The sequence below is a fragment of the Talpa occidentalis genome, unplaced genomic scaffold (assembly GCF_014898055.3).
Source record: "Talpa occidentalis isolate TD23 unplaced genomic scaffold, MPIMG_talOcc4v2.1 talOcc4.8, whole genome shotgun sequence".
NCBI lineage: Eukaryota > Metazoa > Chordata > Mammalia > Eulipotyphla > Talpidae > Talpa > Talpa occidentalis.
Window position 1 is genome coordinate 63,402,281 of NW_023605194.1, and position 17,554 is coordinate 63,419,834.

Sequence of the window (17,554 nt, forward strand, 5' to 3'; positions counted from 1 at the left end):
GACTCCTGGGTTGTGCACACGGGCCTAGATACATCCGGAGTCTCAGGCCTCAGCAAGAACTCACAGCCTGGGGCAGGAAATGTGGGGTGTATTAATGGCCAGGAGGTCCTCTGTCAGGAGCTGTGGGTGAGAAGCAGTAGTGGCAGCTAGAACCAGGCCACTCAGGTGCCATGGCTACAAGGCACAGATGTGGGTGGCACATCTGGCATCTGCTATGGCTCCCACATTTGCTTCCATTTTCTCATCTAACCCTCATCACAGTCCTGCAAGGGAGGTTGGGCAAGAAACCCTATACCTGATTTACAACTGAAGAAACTGAGGCTTAGAGCAGCTGAGGCTTCCCCACCCACGCCAAGATAGTATCTGTCGCCATCTGGATTCTCACCGTAGATGCAGACCCAGACCTGAAACCACAAGAAAAGACTTGGCAGGATGGATGTGATGGTCAAAGGTGGCATATGGAGAAGTAGCATTAAAGGGATGAGCTGCAGGAGGCAGGGGCTGCCCACGGCTTGTTGCCTGCGCTAGACCAGGAAGGGGGAGCAGATGGGATCCTGAAGTAGAGGTCGCTGCAGGCTCACACAGCAGCCATGTTGTATTTGGGAGCAGCAGGAGGTGGCCAGTGGATCATCTCAGCCAAGCCTGGACATCTCTGCACTCAGAGGTGGTGGGTTGGGGGTTATAGGGGAGAGGAGAGGAGAGGACAACAGCGTAGCTGCACAAAGCTCTTAGACCTCGTTGCTTTGCTCACCTCGCCCACCTCCCCCAGGGCCAGCTTGCTTCACACTGCTGGCAGCATCTCATCCAGTCAGGTAGCAAAGGGCCCCTTGGACTCAGCCCCTGCCAGGCCTGCCCTCCTGCCCACCCACCCTATCCCTCCCCCAGTCCCCACAGCCTGCCCGTGCAGTGGGTGTGGTCTTCTCACCTGGCATCCTGGCACCCTTTGGGGCTCAACCAGGAGGACTGGGGCCCAGATGCAGCCAGGACCCCCTTCCTCAACAGAGCCCCCAAAGAGCCAAATAGGATCAGATATGAAACAGACAAGTGCTGGCACATGGTCACTGCCTCGGAACTGAGAGCCAGCACCTCTGAGCAGGCAGGAGGGCCCATCCCACCTGCACCTGCCCTGCATTGGAGGAGGGAAGCTTTCAAGGTCTGGCTTCTAGAAGCCTGTGAATCATTTTCACCTGCCTTGCTGTGAACCAATTGCCACTATAATTAGAAGGTGTTTGCCTTCCTGCCTGAATAGAGGAGGAGCTGCAAGGAGACTGAGGGTCAGGCTGGGTGCAAGTCTGTCCCCCATACCTCCAAGAGGGCTGCTGCTCTGTCCAGGCCAGGCCAGCCCCAGGTGACTTGGGGGAGTCCAGGGCCCCACAGGGCCCAATCCTCTGGCCTCAAGGAAGCTGGTGCAGGCAATTGGTCTGCTTGGTGTCAGGAGCTCACTGCCAATTGTCCGCACCATTGAAATAGGCCTGGGTGCAGCCAGGAGCCGCAGAGGCAGGAGAGAGACTTCCTGCTCCTATTTTCACCTTGAAAACCTTAAAAAACGCCAGTGACCAGGCCAGTTATCAGAATAACTGGGGTGGAAGCCCTGAAAAGGTTTTTTTTTAAGACTCCCCAGGTGATTCTGGTGTGCCGACACAGCCAGGGGGCTCGGCCCTTGGTGAAGTGGGCTTTCCTCAACTGGAGGCTACAACCCTCAAAGGGACAAGCGTGTCCAGCTAAGATACTGGCCTGACCTCCCAGCCTGAGCTAGCACTCGGGGGCCTGCGTTTCAAGACGACCAGGTGGCGGCGCTGCTGCTCGGGGTCACACGGGAGCTTGGGGAGAGGATATAAAGCTCCAGACTGGTGAGTCCTCACTTGGAAGGCTCACTGCCCCAGGGCCCAGGTGGTGCTGGCGATGTGGCTCCCACACCACGCCCTTTAAGAGCAGCCATGCCCAGCTTGGCCCTCGGCGGTCATTGCCTGCGTGTCCTCTATAACCCAGTGCTTCTGTGTCTGCGTGTCCATGTGGCCTATAGGGAGCACCCAGCAGCATGTCTGTGGGAGTCGGCCCCTCAGGGGGAGGTGAGTCCCTTTGCCTTACACATAGGGCTCACTTAATTCTCCCAGGGAGTCTCTGAAGTAATGCTCCCTGAGCCCACTGCACAGATGAGGAAACTGAGGCTCTGAGAAAGCCACAGACCCAGGCCTCCCTGACGGCCGCCTCTGCTGTCCTGCCCTGCTGTGATGTGGACGTGTGACCCGCGGCATTTGCTCAGCCTGCCTGTGCCTCGTCCTCATCTGTGGCTTGTGGAGATTAACGGTTTCTCTCTTGGGGCCACTGTGAGGCTTGACGAGACAATTCAGCTCTAGCATCAATGTCACTGACCTCAGGTACCAAGTGCGCCGAGTCTTAGCTCTTGTTTTCTTGCCCTGCTTGCTTTCTTGCTGGGTTCCTTCCGGGGACAGGAGCTCAGAGTTCCCTGGCTGCTCAGCTCTGAGAGGCCCCTCCCTGAGAAGGACCAGTTGGGGGTGGTAGATGCACAGGTTCTGTTCTTGCTGGATGGCAGAGGGGGGCCCCACTTGCAAAAGCAGAGAGGACCATGGGGCCCAGTGGAGGATGATGGAAGAGGGGCCAGGCAGGGAGCTCAACAGGGGTAAGCGCATTAACAGCTGGGGAAATTTAGGCTGGCTGAGCTTGTCTGGGGTCAGGAGCTGTTCTGTTATGGAGCTGTGACTTGAACCCAAGGATGCTCTAAATTCCCAGGAGGACACACTGGGGAAACTGCTTCCTCCCTGTGGCTCAGCCTGGAGAATATCTCTGAGGTACTGGTGGCCTGGCAGTGGGTGGGCTCTGTTAGGGACTGAGGGGAGCCAAGGAAGGGGCTCTGGGAAGTCTCCAGGGCCCTAAGGGCAGGTGCACAGGTGAGCCTGGAGAGGAGGGCTTATGGGAGGACACCAGGTCAGGGAGACCCTGCCCCAGGCAGCATCTCAGTGGCCCTGTGGGCTCTGCCCATTCTCTGAGGGGGTTTTGGCTAAGCCTACCTCCCAGGTGACATGCTAGATGGAGTCCAGGGGCCTAGCCCTGGGCCTTTAGCCTCTTTAATGTGGTTTTACAAAAAGTGCTGATCTTGAAACTCAGACTCTTTGGAGTTAAAAGTTATTTTAAAAATAACAGATGTGCTGCTTAGAAAAGTTACCAAATAGTTTACAAATATGTGGAATGGAAAGTGAAAGCCTCCATTCCGTCAGCTCCCCGGAAGTCAAGTCTGTCGTCAGTACGACTGGTCACGTGTCTTCTGTGCAATGATATTGGTGCCATTTAAAATGACCAGTATGAGATCTTGTGCATCTGGGGAGTCCAGTTGTAGGGTCCTTGCCCCAAGCTGAAAGCTATTGCCTCTTGTGTACTGGCAGGATATGGGTGGGACACAAATCCCCTCATGTCATTGGGAAGCCTGGGGAAGGAACGGAGCAGTGAGTCCTGGGCTGGTCAAGGTCAGGTGGGAAGGAGTGCAGCTCTGTGGCTGCCCAGGACATGTGAGTGGGGGCCTGACCTTTTGGGATGGGTAACTGGACCCTGAGCATGTGTCCCCCACTTGGCCATGGATATAGTGAGTGCTGAGGCTACCAGGGTACAGCTGCAGGCCAATGCCCAGCACAGAGCTGGCACATCCTGCTGGCTTGCCCATCCATCGTGGGCAGCAGAGCATGAGAATGAATCTCCAGGCTCCTCTCCTCTGGTTCCTGGACAACTTCCCTGACACTGGGGCAGGTTTCCCTGCTGGCTGGGCACAGGGTGGCCTGGGCATGTGGGGGATGGGGCAAAGGCTATGAGAGTTAGTGGGAGTGTTTTGAGGCCTGCTGTGGTAGCTCCAGGCCAGAGCAGCCTGCAGCTTCTGCAGCCGGAGAGGCTAGGGGCTTGGAAAATGCCAACTCTGGTAACCAAGCACTTGAGGCCAGAAGGGCCAGCTGACAAAGGTTATCATCCTATAGTCCCCATTTGAACCCATAATTCCCTGTAGCACATGAGCCTCAGATGACCTGCTGGGACTCTGGTCCCTGTACATGTCAGTGGTTACACAGCAGTTTACCTGCAGGTGCTGAGGTACTCAGGGTACTCACCTTTGTTATTTCATCCCACAAATACTCACTGAACTGCCGTGGGCTGGAGGAATGGCCCTGTGGGTTTGGGGATTAACCCAGGAAGGCTTCCTGGAGGTGGTGACTTCCTGCTCTTGAAAATCCTAGGATTTTCTTAGTTGATTTCCTTCCTGCTGAAGCTCCATTTCATCATCTGAAAAAGGAAGGGTTTGGTCAAGTAGGGATTCTCTTATTTGAGTAGCATCAGAAACTCCAGGAGGGCCTGTTAAAGCACAGAGGACCTGCCCTGCCCTGCCATATTCCTAACGTGTTGGGGCCTGAGAATGTGCAGAGGGGAATGTTCTATGAATCCAACCCCTGGTCCTATGTGATAGAGATGGTCAACCCATAGCTGTAGGAGCACCCAGACATCCAAAAGGGAGTTCCAGATCTTTCTCCAAACCCTGCTTACTCTTTTCATGCCATCAGTTCATCAGACCCAAGACAATCTTTCACAGTCCAGAGTTGGCTGTGCACCACCTGACTCCAGCTCCCTCTCCTTGGGTTGAACCTGGGACTTTCCCATCTCAGCCTTGCCCTGGGAACTTTCCTTGAGCTCTTGCCTTTCTTGCAAAGGATTTTTGGAGAATTCTAAGGTGATTTTCAGGTGTTTGTCAGGGGAGTCTGTGTTGTTTTGGCTGGTTGCCCTTTTCCCTCCTGGAAGGCTCAGTGATGTGCTGTGGGTGAGAGTTGGCTCTGCTTGTGAAGTGTTGGCTCCAAACAAAAGTAACCACAAACAGGGCTCAATCGGAAGCAGAACAACAGAAGAGCGCAGATAGGAGAGAGCATTCACGGTGAGACCCAGGGCACTCCTGGAATCCAAAGCTAACCACCCCCGTATAACCTGTGGAGGACCCGTTCTCAGCCCCGGTGGAGCCAGAAACAGTATCTTGTCTCATGGGATATGCAAAGCTTATTGGGCCCAGTAGTTTGCTGAGGTGTGCATGCGTGGGTATTCTCTTTCTAGCCTTCTGACCTCATTTAAATAGGGTTCTGAATATTAGTGTTCAGAGAAGGAAGCCCTTGGAGAGCAAAGGCCTGGGTCCTCTCAAGGCAATAAAGGAATCACGGCTACTGTTTGCTTGGCACAATGGAAAATAGGCCTGTATGGCTCAGAGGCTCACCCCTGTCCCAGTCTGAGAGCAGACTGGGGAGGCAGGTGCCAGGGCAGTGGCCTTTGCTTGCCAGTGCCCAGAGGAGGCAGCCTGGCATGGTCCTGCCGCAGCAGGAAGACCCAGTTCCTTCATCCTGACCTCAGTTGCCTGCGCTCCAGGTGGGAAAGGTGGGCAGACCTTACCTGACCACCATGAGCACTAGCCTTGGGCTGGCCAATGTGTCCCCCTGATCCTGTCCAGTCCCTCTCAGGAGAGCTGGTTGCCTCAGGCAAAGGGGAAATGAAGCCTAGAGGGCTGCAGATTCTCTAGGTCTCGGGAAAGTATCCAGCCCAGCTGGGTGAGGTGGGAATGCTCAGCCCCTGCCACACTGCCAGGACACTTGTGGGCAGCCCCAGCTGTGGGGGCTCTGAGCCTTACATCTCCAGCTAACAGGCATTTCAAATCCAGCATATCTAAAAGCAAGTTCCAGATCTTTCCCCACATCCCACGAGCACACACACTCTTCTCTGTGCTGTCAACTCAGACCCAAACCACCCTTCCCAGGGTTCAGAGTTGCCCTGCCCCCTCCTCTGCTACTACCTGACTCTACCGTGGCTCCCTGGGTTATGCAAAACCCCTAGTTGGCTTTCAGATCCTTGCTGGGTCTCTGCACAGCACCCTGGGGACCTTCGCCCTGAGTCAGGTCACTGCTGCGCTCAGGGGCACATCACTGCACGCTGGCTCCTTGACCGGCCCTCCCTGCTCCTCTCAGGCGCGCTGGCTCAGGAGCCCGGCAAATGCCTTGTGCCTGCGGTGCTCCTCTGTCATCCCAGGGAGCTGCGTGGCTAATGCTGTTTGTTCTGGTGCATCTTAATCGCAGCTCCCTTGCTCCCTTGTGTTCTTGGTGCTCCCCCCGCACTGTTTTCCTTTATAGTTTCTCTGCTCCTACTGGGGTGTAACCCAGACAATGCTCTGTTTGTCCAGTCCCCTTGGGGGAGGCCTGCGGTACACAAACCAGGTGCTGAAGAAACTTTCACCAGGCTGCAGCTGTTGTGGGACCACAAGGAGTCCGTTCCCTCCGGCACCTCAGGGAGTCCCCCTCCCAAGCCTGCTGGGGCTCTCACAGGGCACCTGCGTGCAACATAGCCCAGGCTGCCTGATGGGGCGCCCTTGACACCTACTTCTTATCTCCCAGGAAACTATGCCCCAGACATCTGTGGTCTTCTCCAGCATCCTCGGGCCCAGCTGTAGCGGACACGTGCAGCCTGGCATGGGGGAGCGAGGCGGAGGGGCCGGCGGCACTGGGGACCTCATCTTCCAGGATGGACGCCTTGTCTCGGGGTCCCTAGAGGCCTTGATGGAGCACCTGGTCCCCAAAGTGGACTATTACCCCGATGTGAGTACTGGGGGCCTAGAGAGGGTGTGACTGCTGGAGCCATCTGGGCTCCAGGGGCGGTCACTCTGGGATGGGGATGAGGCTGACAGAGGGGACAGCGGGAGCTGAATGGGGAGCTGGACAAAGGAGCTGCCTTCCTTGCTTCCCGCTCTGCACCCCACCCCCAGCCTGCTGTGACTTTCCTGCGGCCCCCAGGCAGGGGAGAGAGAGCTCCAGTGACACAAGGAAGCAGACATTGGGGGGTCTGCATTCTGGGCAAGACCAGGGTTCTGATGAGGGTCCACCCAGCATGTGTCCTGTCTCTGAGCTGGGAAGTTCACTCTGTGCACTAACTGCAAGAGTCCAGCATGATGAGGGCAGCCCCTCACACCAGGAGGCAAGCAGACCCACGCGCAGGCCTGGCCTCAACACATCCGCACGGGCAGGCCTGGCCTCAACAGCAACTTAGTCATCCTTCATCATCTCAAGGTAACACTGGTGCATTCTTAGAACAGAGAGAAAGTTCCTTGTCGTGTGTGGATACCCTCCTGCCTGCAGCAGTGGTATGGGCAGCAGCGGTGGCCTTGGGCCCGCCTGCTTTAGCCACAGGGCAGAGCTGTTGAGGGCAGAGCTCTGCTTTGGGAGTTCGTGCAACCCCCCGCCCCCCTTGTCAGGCCTCCTCCCTCCTGGGTCTCTGTCCTCTCCTTTGTCCTTCTGTCCATCCTGTAAACCTGTCAGGTCCTGGCTGGCAGCTGAGCACCCCAGTAGCAGAGCCAGGAAGAGGGGACCCAAGACCCCTGGCCGTGACGTTCCAGGGACTGGGGCGTCCTGCCATAGCACTGGCTAATGTGGTGTTGGGAGGCGCCTCCTCAGCTGACTGTCACCCGAAACCCAGTGCCTGGAGCCTCGCCTCCTTCCCAGTAGAGAGCAAAGGGCAGGTGGGGGTGGAAAGGGGTGGCTGGAGTGTCCAGCTGGGCACCAGCTCCTGGCTTCTCCAGTCTTCCCCTCCCTGCCACCACCCTGTGTATGCAGGCAGCTGGGAACGCACACCCCAGACAGTCTCCGTGCTCCTCCTCAGAGAGGCACAGGTCCTCCCTTGGGTGCTCCTCTTGCCTCTGGTTAAGGGCTCTGCAGTGTGATGTCTGGGTGCCTTTCCTTTGAGCTGTCTGCTTAAAGGGGGGCTCCTGAGCACCCATGCTGCACAGACTGGGGACTGGGCATGGGAGTTTGTTGGGGGGCATTAGAGGAACCCCTGCTGCCCCAGGGAGAGCCTCCCCCAGGGACAGTGAGGGCCTGAGCCCTGAATGCTGCTCCATGAGACCTGTGCTCCCAGCATCCATGGCCCCACTTGCTCTGGGCTGGGGGAAGGCAGGCCTGCTTCTTTGGGCCCAGGGTTGGGGCTGAGTGTTCTGCAGCAGGTATTGGGGGCAGAGTGATGTCTGAGTGGGATAGAATCCCCAGGAGAGCCCCAAGTAGCCTCCCCAACCATAAGTGCATTCTGTCTGCAGGCAGAGGCCAATGTAGCAGGTTTCTGATCACCTCCCTGCCACCCCTCAGTCCTGATGGTGGATGGTGAGGACCTCTAGAGCCTGCACCACACAGCCTGGTGACAAGGGCATGGGACACGGAGTAGAGGGGCCTTGGTGTGGCAGGTGGGGACATGGCCCACAGTTGGCTTACAGCATCTCCTGCTGCCGGGCCCTGCCTTTCCCTGCAACCAGGCCTGACCTCATGGGGTGGCCTGACCCCCGCCATCAGCCAGGGCCCTTGGCACAATGGTGAGGATCCAGAGCAGAAACCAGCTTGGAGCCTGGCGCAGGGGGCACTGTGGGCTGGCAGTGTGGACAACAGGCTCACACAGGCCAACTGTAAGGCTGGGGTTGGCTCCTGTTGCGGGGCAGGACAGGGTGCTGAAGAACCCCAGCACGGCAGCATGGGGTGCTGGGAGCCTCTGGGGGGAGACCTCTGCCAGCTGCTGGGAATTGGGGTTTGATCTATGCCACACACGGTGGGCAGGATTTGGGGAGCAATAAGAGAGGAGGAAGGGCATTCAAGGTTCAGTCGACCATGCCGAAAGACGTGATCGCTGGATGGCGATGCTGGGCCTGGGAGGTGACTGCCCAGATGGGGCCACAGGCTGTGCGTGCATCTGCCCTTCCTCTGCCCCAGGCCTGACTGACCCCCCGCCCCCGCTTCCTTCTCTCCCTTCTCTTTTCTTCAGAGGACGTACATCTTCACGTTTCTCTTGAGCTCTCGAGTCTTCATCCCCCCTCATGACCTGCTGGCCCGTGTGGGGCAGATCTGCCTGGAGCAGAGGCAGCACCTGGAGGCTGGGCCCGAGAAGGTAAAGGCCCGCCGGCTGACGTGCACTGCCCACCTCCATGCCCCTGGCATGCTCTCTGCTTGGCGCTCATGATCAGAGGAAGCGGGCAGGACGGGGTTTAGCTCAGGCCAGCCAGGCTTGTCTGCCTCCTGGTACACCTGGGCCTGGCTCTGAGGGCCTGGAGGGGCCTGCAGAGCTGAACACGCCTCACAGGATGCTGGAAGTAACAGCTGGAGGGCGCTGCCCCTCCCTCTACAGGAGACAGCTCTCCAGCTGTCCTGTCCGTGCTCAGGCTTCCGCATGGAGGGTTTAGTCGCTGCAACTGGGGGAACAGCCAGTGGGGCTGGGTCACTGCCCGGCTAAGGAGGCTCAGGTGGCAGCATCCTCAGGCTGAGCCTGCTCACAGGATTTTCAGTGAACTGTTAAGCATGGTTGTTTCTTCTAGTTGAGCCAGTCTTTAGGCTGTCAGAAGGGTCAAGCCACAGCTAGGCAGGGGCTTGGGTGAGGCCTGTAGAAGTCCAGGGCATGGCGCTGAAGATGGGGTGGTGGCTCACTGGCCGGCCTAGTCTGGGCTTCGGCTGAGCACAGTCTGTTCCCTTTTACTGATGATCTTCCCGTCACTAGCCCAGGCCTCCTCTGCAGGTTTGCAGCAAAGGCCTAAGAGTGCCTCTTCCTCCTCAGTCTCCTTTCCAAAGGGAACCTGTCTCATGGTGCTGCTGGGCAGGGGTAGAGACAGGCCCTGGCCCAGCCGGGCTCAGGAATGGCTCCTGAGGGGATGGGTGGAAATAACCAGGGCCGGGTGGGGAGGGAGTGAGACTAGGCTGAGGCCAGCATGGAGACTAGAAGCTGGAGGAGAGCTTGAGGGGAGCCCGCCAGCATGTCTGGAGTGACAGGCACAGTGGGACATTCCCATGGGAGGAAATGTGGGGCTGGAGCTGCAGCTGAGGGTGGACCCTGTGGTCATTGAGGGAATGTCAGCAATGCCCGCTGGGACAATGCTGGGACGCCTGGCTGCTGGGGGCCAGGGGAAGGGCTGGGTGGAGGCTCCGCAAGGTTGAGGAAGCTACAACGGGGGGATCTGCTGGGGGTTTGGGGGGTGTGTGTAATCCTGCAGGCTGGAGGTAGCACAGAAGGATGCAGGGAGGGGGAGTTGGGCCCACCAGTTACCAGAATGATCCAGTTGTACAGGTGCAGGTGGGAAGACAGCTAATCAGGTCGAGGAAGAGCCCATGGCCATAGAAGGCATTTGGTGGGAGAGTGGGGGGCTGGGCATGGAGGACAGACTGGGATGCTGCAGCCGGTGCCTTCTCCCCTCCCCAGACTTGGGAGCCTGTAGATGGGGGCCACGTCCGGGTGCCCAGACCACCTTTAGTGATGCCACCGTGGGAGGGGGCCCCTTCCCAGCACTTGCCAACTTTCTTTTAACCAAAAAGTACCAGGCAAGAGCAAGAGTCTCTTGTAAACCATTAATTTTGCTTGGTTTTCACTCTGCCCTTTTTTGGGCTCCTTCTCATTACAACAAATGAAACTAGTTTTCTTTGTCATGGTGGTAATGGAGGGGGGTTAAAAATGAGAGCCAATTTAACGGGAATATGAAACAAAGCGGGTGGAACAAAACTGCAGGTGGACATGGTGAGGGCCACTGTCCAGCACAGGGTGGGGGTGCAGGTCCTGGGGGGATGCTGCCGACCTGGGTGGGGGATGGGGGGGTTGTACTGCTTCTCACCCTGTTGTCCACTCTGGAGGGGTGGATCTCACTCTCTCCCCTGCCACCCCAGGCCAAGCTAAAGTCCTTCTCAGCCAAGATCGTGCAGCTGCTGAAGGAGTGGACAGAGGCCTTCCCCTGTGACTTCCAGGATGAGAAGGCCATGGCTGAATTGAAGGCCATCACCCACCGGGTCACACAGTGTGACGAGGTGAGGCCTTTCTGGCTCCTGGCAGGTGTGTGTGGGGGGGTCAGGGGGGTTACTCTCACACGAGGTGAGTCTTTAGGGACACTCTGACTCCTTTCCCTGTCACTCCCCGATGAGGACTGGCCTGTGGGCACCTTCTCTGTGCAGGAGGCATGGGGCAGTGGAAGGAGTCCAGGCCCCCCCTTCTCCTGGGCTTTGGTGGTGGGGAGGGCACTAGACAGAAGGTATATGTGGCCTTTCCTGGCTCCCAGCTCGCTCTTGGCTTCAAGAGAGTAGGTGGGAGGGAGCCTGGCTGGCTGGGCCTCCACAGTGGCGTGCTCAGCATCTCAGCTGCCCAGAAGGTTCAGAAAGACCAGGGGGAGTTTTGTGGAGGGGAGGGAGGAATGGCTTCCCCCACACAGGAGGTGAAGGTTCCTGGCCCCGGGAGGCCCTCCCTGCTCTCCCCTGCAGGAAGGGGAAGCAGATACTGGCCACAAAGGCATGCTTTTCATACCTAGGTGCCCAGCCTGGCCCTGCCCAGCTTTAGCTCCCTTCCCTGACATCTTCTCCAGGACCCTTAGATGTCCTGCTGCCATCCAGGGCCCAGGTGCTCATGGCAGGTTTGGGGAGAGGATGTGGGCTCAAAGTCAGGCTTGTCCCTGAAGATGAAGTGGGGCCTCCAGAGAAGTGGTGGTCTGGCTAGCAGTCCATGCCCCACCTCCCTCACCCCCTGACCCCCACAGGAGAACGGCACAGTGAAGAAGGCCATTGCCCAAATGACGCAGAGCCTGCTGCTGTCCCTGGCTGCCCGGAATCAGCTTCAAGAGCTACGGGAGAAGCTTCGCTCGCCGGCCGTGGACAAAGGGCCTGTTCTCAAGGCCAAGCCGCCGGCTGCTCAGAAGGACATCCTGGGCGTGTGCTGTGACCCCCTGGTGCTGGCCCAGCAGCTGACTCATATCGAGCTGGTCAGTGCTGCATGTGCCCTGCCCAAGCGGAGCTGGGGTACACCGACCATTGCTTACCCAGGGATCCGGGACCCCCAGCGTCTTTCTCTTGCTGGTCAGATGGAGGTGTCAGCAGAAGTCTGCTTGCCAGGCCTGACTACTGTCTCTGGCCGTGTCTGCCTGAGCTGTGGGGTCTTCTGTGCTCTGATTTCCTAGGAATCAGAGGGGTTGGGGTGAGGAGAATCCCCAGGATGGAGGACTAGCCTGGGAGGAGGTGAAGGGCTCCGAGAGAGAGAACTAGCTCCCCTGCCCTGTCACCTCCTCTCTCCTGTGCCCTGGGCTGGTAAGGTCCCCTGTGCACGGTGGCCACTGCCCCAAGGCTTTTGCCTCACTGCCACACAGCTCTTCCCCCTCTCCTCCCAGAGGCCTTATCGGGTACACTGAGGGGGCCTGTGCAGGGCCTGCCCAGTGGCTGGGTGCTGTGACCAGGGAGGGACTGTGCATGAGTGTGGGACCAGCCCTGCCTGCAGGCGTATCACCCTTCCTGTGCTATCTTCCCTGTCCCAGGAGCGGGTGGGCAGCATTCACCCCGAGGACCTGATGCACATCGTCAGCCACATGGACTCGCGGGACAAGCACAGGGTGAGGGGCTGCTTCGTACTCTGGGTGGCCTTAGGGCAGACCGGGCACCTGCCCCTGTGCAGGGTGGGTGGGGGCCTCACCCAGCAGACCTGAGTGCCTCTGGAGTTAACCCTACTGCCTGGTGGAAGTGGGTCTGACCTCCTGGCGTCAGCACAGGCGCTCCGCGGACAGCCACAGGGTGGGGCGTGCAGGGAGGGGGGCCGGTTGGGCCACTCCCATCCCCCCATCGCTTTCATGGCTTCCTCCGCTGACTGCAGCTCTTACTCTTCATCTCGGGCTGGGGCTGGGGCTCCCTGTGACCTGCTGTATTCCCACAGTGCCGAGGGGACTTGACCAAGACCTATAGCCTGGAGGCCTACGACAACTGGTTCAATTGCCTTAGCATGCTGGTGGCCACCGAGGTGTGCCGGGTAAGCCTGAGTGTGTGGACACACAAGGGGTGTGATCTGAGGCTCTGATCCTGTCTCCCTCAGGTGATCCAGGTCTGAAAGTGTAGACAGGAAGGAAGCCTCTATTGCCAGGGCCTCGGAGGTGCCAACCAAGGTCCCCCCCACAAACATCAACAGTGATGTTTTGAGTTATAGCAGGTACCCCATCTGTGGGGTCTACCCTGTGCCCAGCACTGGGGGTCCCCTTCATCCCCACATCCTGCGCCACCCAGCGCGGGCAGTGCACGCCTATGGTTCCTGCCTTTGTAACTCATGGGCATCTCCCTGCCCCAGTCAGGCAGCTCTCCGGGCCCCGGGGTGGCTTCTGTCCAGACCACCCTTCCGTAACTGGGGGCGGGGGCTCATGCTGAGGCCATCGGGCTGCCTCCAGGTGGTGAAGAAGAAGCACCGGACCCGCATGCTGGAGTTCTTCATTGACGTGGCCCGGGAGTGTTTCAACATCGGGAACTTCAACTCCATGATGGCTATCATTTGTGAGTGTCCAGGCCCCAGAGCTGGCCCCCAGCTTCTGCCTGACCCACCTCCCCCTGCCTGACTCTCCCTGCTGTCCCCATCCCCTGCAGCTGGCATGAACCTCAGTCCTGTGGCGCGGCTGAAGAAAACGTGGTCCAAGGTCAAGACGGCCAAGTTTGACGTCTTGGAGGTAGGTACCCAGCCTCGTCCCGTGTGGGCTGGGGAGGGCTGGGTCTCCCATCTTGCTCTGCCCCTGCCCAGGACCCACTGCCTGCAGTGCCTCTGGTGGTGGGCACACCAAGTTGGCTGGTGTGGCTGCGCTGGCTGCCCTCTGAGGTGGGTGAGCCTGCATTCTCCTCCACTCCTGTGACTTCAGTCAGAATAGGCATCACCTGGCTCGAGTTCTAGAGAGTGAATAGTAGAGCTTGACTAAAGACAGCCCTTTAGCCCTGCACTGGGTGATGTTAAGCAGAGATTTGGCGGACTTTTCCTGGCCAGATTCCCATGGTCCTGGTTCATGGCCCAGAGGCTGGCAGGTGAGTTCACATGCAGTCTTGCTCAGATGCATTTCATCACAGAATCTGTTTGGGCAGACACGTGTCCCGTGGAGCTGGTCAGGTTTGGGAAGTGTCAGTCTAAGCACTGGGACAGAGGAAGGTTTTTAAAGGAAGTTGATGAGAATTCTCTACGGTGTTCTTGATGGCGCTCAGACCAAACCTGGAGGACTTGGCTCAGCCTCCCTGGTGCTCACTCCTGGAAAGGCCTTTTCTGTCCAGGGCTGCCCAGAGGGGACAGGCCTTCTCCACCAGTTGTTCATGTTCTGCAAAGGCATGTCCTGAGCAGGTGTGAGGGGTGCCAGGGGCGCTGCCCACACGAGCTCCCATGCACCCACAGCACCACATGGACCCATCCAGCAACTTCTGCAACTACCGCACGGCCCTGCAGGGGGCCACGCAGAGGTCCCAGATGGCCAACAGCAGCCGAGAGAAGATAGTCATCCCTGTGTTCAACCTTTTCGTTAAGGACATCTACTTCCTGCACAAAATCCACACCAACCACCTGCCCAGCGGGCATGTTAACTTCAAGGTGAGGGAGCCCCCTAGTGGTGGGGGTGGCGCTGTCCCAGCACAGGGTGAGCAGGCCTCCAGGCCTCGCCCCAGTGTAAGCGAATCTGTGCCACCACAGTGCAGGGCAGTGCCCTGTGGCAGAAGGGCCTTTAGGAGGGAAAGCTCCAGGATGGGTCCTGGGTGCCGTTTGACCCGGAGGTATGAGGGTGGCCCAGGTCCTTCTCGGTGGATGATCTGCGTACAGAGCTTGGAGCCACAGGCAATCTGTATTTTCCTAGCACTGATCGATCCTACCAGGGACACGGAAAGGACCTACCCCCACACCCACATTTGGGGAGTTTGGGAGTCAGGAAGGCTTTAGGCAAGAAGGGACTCCGGAGGCAACAGAATTCCAGATGGACGCAAAGTCATCCTGAGTGGGGGGCAAGGGCACCTGGCCAGGGCAGGCGGGTAGGACAGAGGTGATTGGGGAGGCGTAGGGGGAGCGGGACTGTGTGGGGTCCACCTCCCACAGGTAAGGGGTGGGAGGGAGCTGTGGGTTCCTACACAGGCTGCAGAGATGATGGCATGCTCTAGGTGGTGTGGTCAGTTGGGTGTGGCCTGGGAGCACCTGCAGGCTGAGATGCTGCACAAAGTGCTTCTGTGGCCAGAGTCAGCTGTGTGGGGCCACCGTTCTCTCTCTGGATAGACCAGAACCAATCACCGGGCCCAGATGAAGGATTTCAAGCTTAAGGTGACAAATGAGTATCTGGTTGGTCTTCTGCCTCTTCAGAAATTTTGGGAGATCTCCAGACAGATCCATGACTTCATGACATGGACACAGGTAGAGTGTCCGTTCGAGAAGGACAAGAAGATTCAGAGTTACTTGCTCACGGCGCCCATCTACAGCGAGGAAGGTGAGGGACTCTCTGTAGCATCTCCCCCCCACACGCTGCTTGACTCTCCCACACCCAGGGCCTTTCAGGATCATCCTGGGCGGCAGGTCAGGGAAAGCTCAGCCACAGGGGTGCGTGCATGAGTGTGGGTGGTGGGCAGATGCCAGATGAAGGAAACACAAAAAGAGATCAGGCTCTTGCCCGGAGGCCACATGAGAGCGCCAGGATGGAGTTGGGCCACTGCTGCAGAGCCAGAAACCTCAGAGTCCCCAAGGAGGAGTGCCAGGCCCTGAACCCCACATAGCAGAGACCTGTGGACCAGCCCAGGCATCACTGTCTCCTTGGTGCGGGAGTTCCTTCCTAGGAGGGAGAGTTTGAGAAGGGGTAGCTGTTGCGGTAGGCAGACTGACCAAATGCGGACATGGCTTCTGAGAGGCTTCCTGTCTCTCAGCTCTCTTCATAGCCTCCTTTGAAAGTGAAGGACCCGAGAACCACATGGAAAAAGACAGCTGGAAGACCCTCAGGTAGGAGAACTCCAGAGACACCCCCTGCCTGAGTCTACAGGGGCGGGCAAGGACTGGGGTTGGGCACGATGGAGCTGCTTCTCTGAAAGGTGGCAGAGGGCGCTTCCACGCAGCCTGGTGCAGGCTGCAGGTTAGTGGGAGGCTGGGGCCTTGGGGTGTGCACACCCCTTGATGGTGGTTTCTTGGAAACCAGACCCTCTCCTAATGACATGGGCTTGTCAGCCGCCTGATCACGTCCTTGTGGCTTGTCCACCTGTAGGACCACTCTCCTTAACAGAGCCTGAAGGCATGGATGCAGCCCGCAGACGCTGGATGAAGCACACTCGCAAACTGAGTTTTAATCTTGATTGATATGGGTTGAGATGAGGAGGCCTCACTGGTTGGGGTCCATTTTGTATATAACTTTTATGAAGAAAAAAAAAGGTAATTATTTCATGCATCAATCTTTGGCACTTACAAATGAAGTTCTTTTGTTTACTTTAAACAACAGGGCAGGGCCCTGCTTTCGGGAAGGGAGGGGAAGAGTATCATGGGAGATGGCGTCCATGATAACATCTTATTCTAATGAAATGTAGATTTTTATTTTCTACCTTTGATTATTAACATCTTACAAAAATATTTTAAAAATACCCAACCAAAATCAACGTGAGCCCTGCCTGTTTGGATGCCTTTCCAGCCAGTGTCTCTGATGTCGGGGTTAGTGCCTTAGAGGGTACTAGAGGGCCGGTCTCCCGCTCCGCTCTTCTAGCCCGCTGCCAGCCAGTGCCGCCGGGGAGGTGCCGGGAAAGCTCTGCTCTGGGCCGCACGGTGCTGCCCTCAAAGCCTAGGCCAGTGAGGTGCCAGCCAGAAGGAGGTCCGTTGCATACTGCTGGAAGTGAACCTTTGAGTATGGGCTTTCCAAAGTTTACATTTTCATTTTCCTTTATCAGGGATTTATGGGGTAGGGGAGGGGAGGGGCAGGGACATCTGGCAGCTTATTTTCTGTTGGAAGATGTCTGGCAAGTTGTTCAACTACATTTTAGGGGCAGTCGTGGGACGCTCACTTTTCCAGGCTGTAACTGACACACTTAGCTGTAATAAAGAGAATACAAAGAATGCATCAGGATGGGGACATTGAAAGCCGTTCTTGAAACCAAGCAGACAGTGAAAGCAACTCATAAACCAGTACTCTAGTGGCCTGCCTCCTGCCCTCTGGGTGGGACTCCCCTTGTGGATCTAAGACCCAGAAACTTAGCCAGGCCAGTAACCGCTGGAGCCCACTCATATAAAACCACCCAACATTCAGAGGTATCTTCCACACCCAAACTTGAGGATAAGTTCCATTTTCTGAACCTGTGGCCTAGAACGGGCACAGCCCTGCTCCCTCGGAAGCCAGGTGGACAACGTGTGCACTCTCACAGTGGCAGTGGGCTTTCGTTCTGCATGAGCAGATCTGGAACTACTCACCCTGTTTCCACATGCCTGGCTTCTGCAGGCGTCTGACGCCGAGCAGCCTGGGTGAGGATGGGTCAGTTAGTTGCTAATTCCCAAAGCTCTCAGGAGAGCCTTGAGACGAGCAGGTGAGGCCTCAGGAAAGAGGTGGCTCCGTGATCCGCTGCTGACATCACCCTCAGCCCTGGGTGGAGCAAGAATATTGACACTGTATTGTCACAGTGTGTTTGCACTTTCCAGAAGTTCTAGATAGTACATATTGTATATTGATAGTACCTATTGCTTTGTTTATGTATTTGAGATAAAGGCTTAAAACTTGAGAATATATATTTGAATACAATGTTAGAACATTTTCTGT

At 57.4% G+C, this 17,554-nt stretch overlaps 1 protein-coding gene across 3 annotated transcripts in view; it reads left to right on the forward strand.

Annotated features, from left to right (window-relative positions):
- Positions 1-16,696, forward strand: part of RASGEF1A (RasGEF domain family member 1A) — a 32,484-nt gene extending 15,788 nt beyond the window's left edge. Inside the window, exons 1-14 of one of the 3 annotated variants that reach the window (XM_054690304.1) lie at positions 1,056-1,348; positions 1,613-1,850; positions 6,417-6,617; positions 8,818-8,940; positions 10,698-10,835; positions 11,555-11,776; positions 12,323-12,397; positions 12,715-12,807; positions 13,217-13,319; positions 13,410-13,489; positions 14,194-14,385; positions 15,139-15,262; positions 15,693-15,765; positions 16,025-16,696. In XM_054690304.1, coding sequence (XP_054546279.1) covers positions 6,423-6,617; positions 8,818-8,940; positions 10,698-10,835; positions 11,555-11,776; positions 12,323-12,397; positions 12,715-12,807; positions 13,217-13,319; positions 13,410-13,489; positions 14,194-14,385; positions 15,139-15,262; positions 15,693-15,765; positions 16,025-16,049 — 1,443 coding nt within the window. In that variant the 5' untranslated portion in view covers positions 1,056-1,348; positions 1,613-1,850; positions 6,417-6,422 and the 3' untranslated portion in view covers positions 16,050-16,696. Of the gene's footprint in view, positions 1-1,055; positions 1,851-6,416; positions 6,618-8,817; positions 8,941-10,697; positions 10,836-11,554; positions 11,777-12,322; positions 12,398-12,714; positions 12,808-13,216; positions 13,320-13,409; positions 13,490-14,193; positions 14,386-15,138; positions 15,263-15,692; positions 15,766-16,024 lie in introns of those variants that run through there. The other 2 variants (XM_037496701.2, XM_037496700.2) reach the window with 2 other exon arrangements.
- The last annotated feature ends 858 nt before the right edge of the window (positions 16,697-17,554 follow it).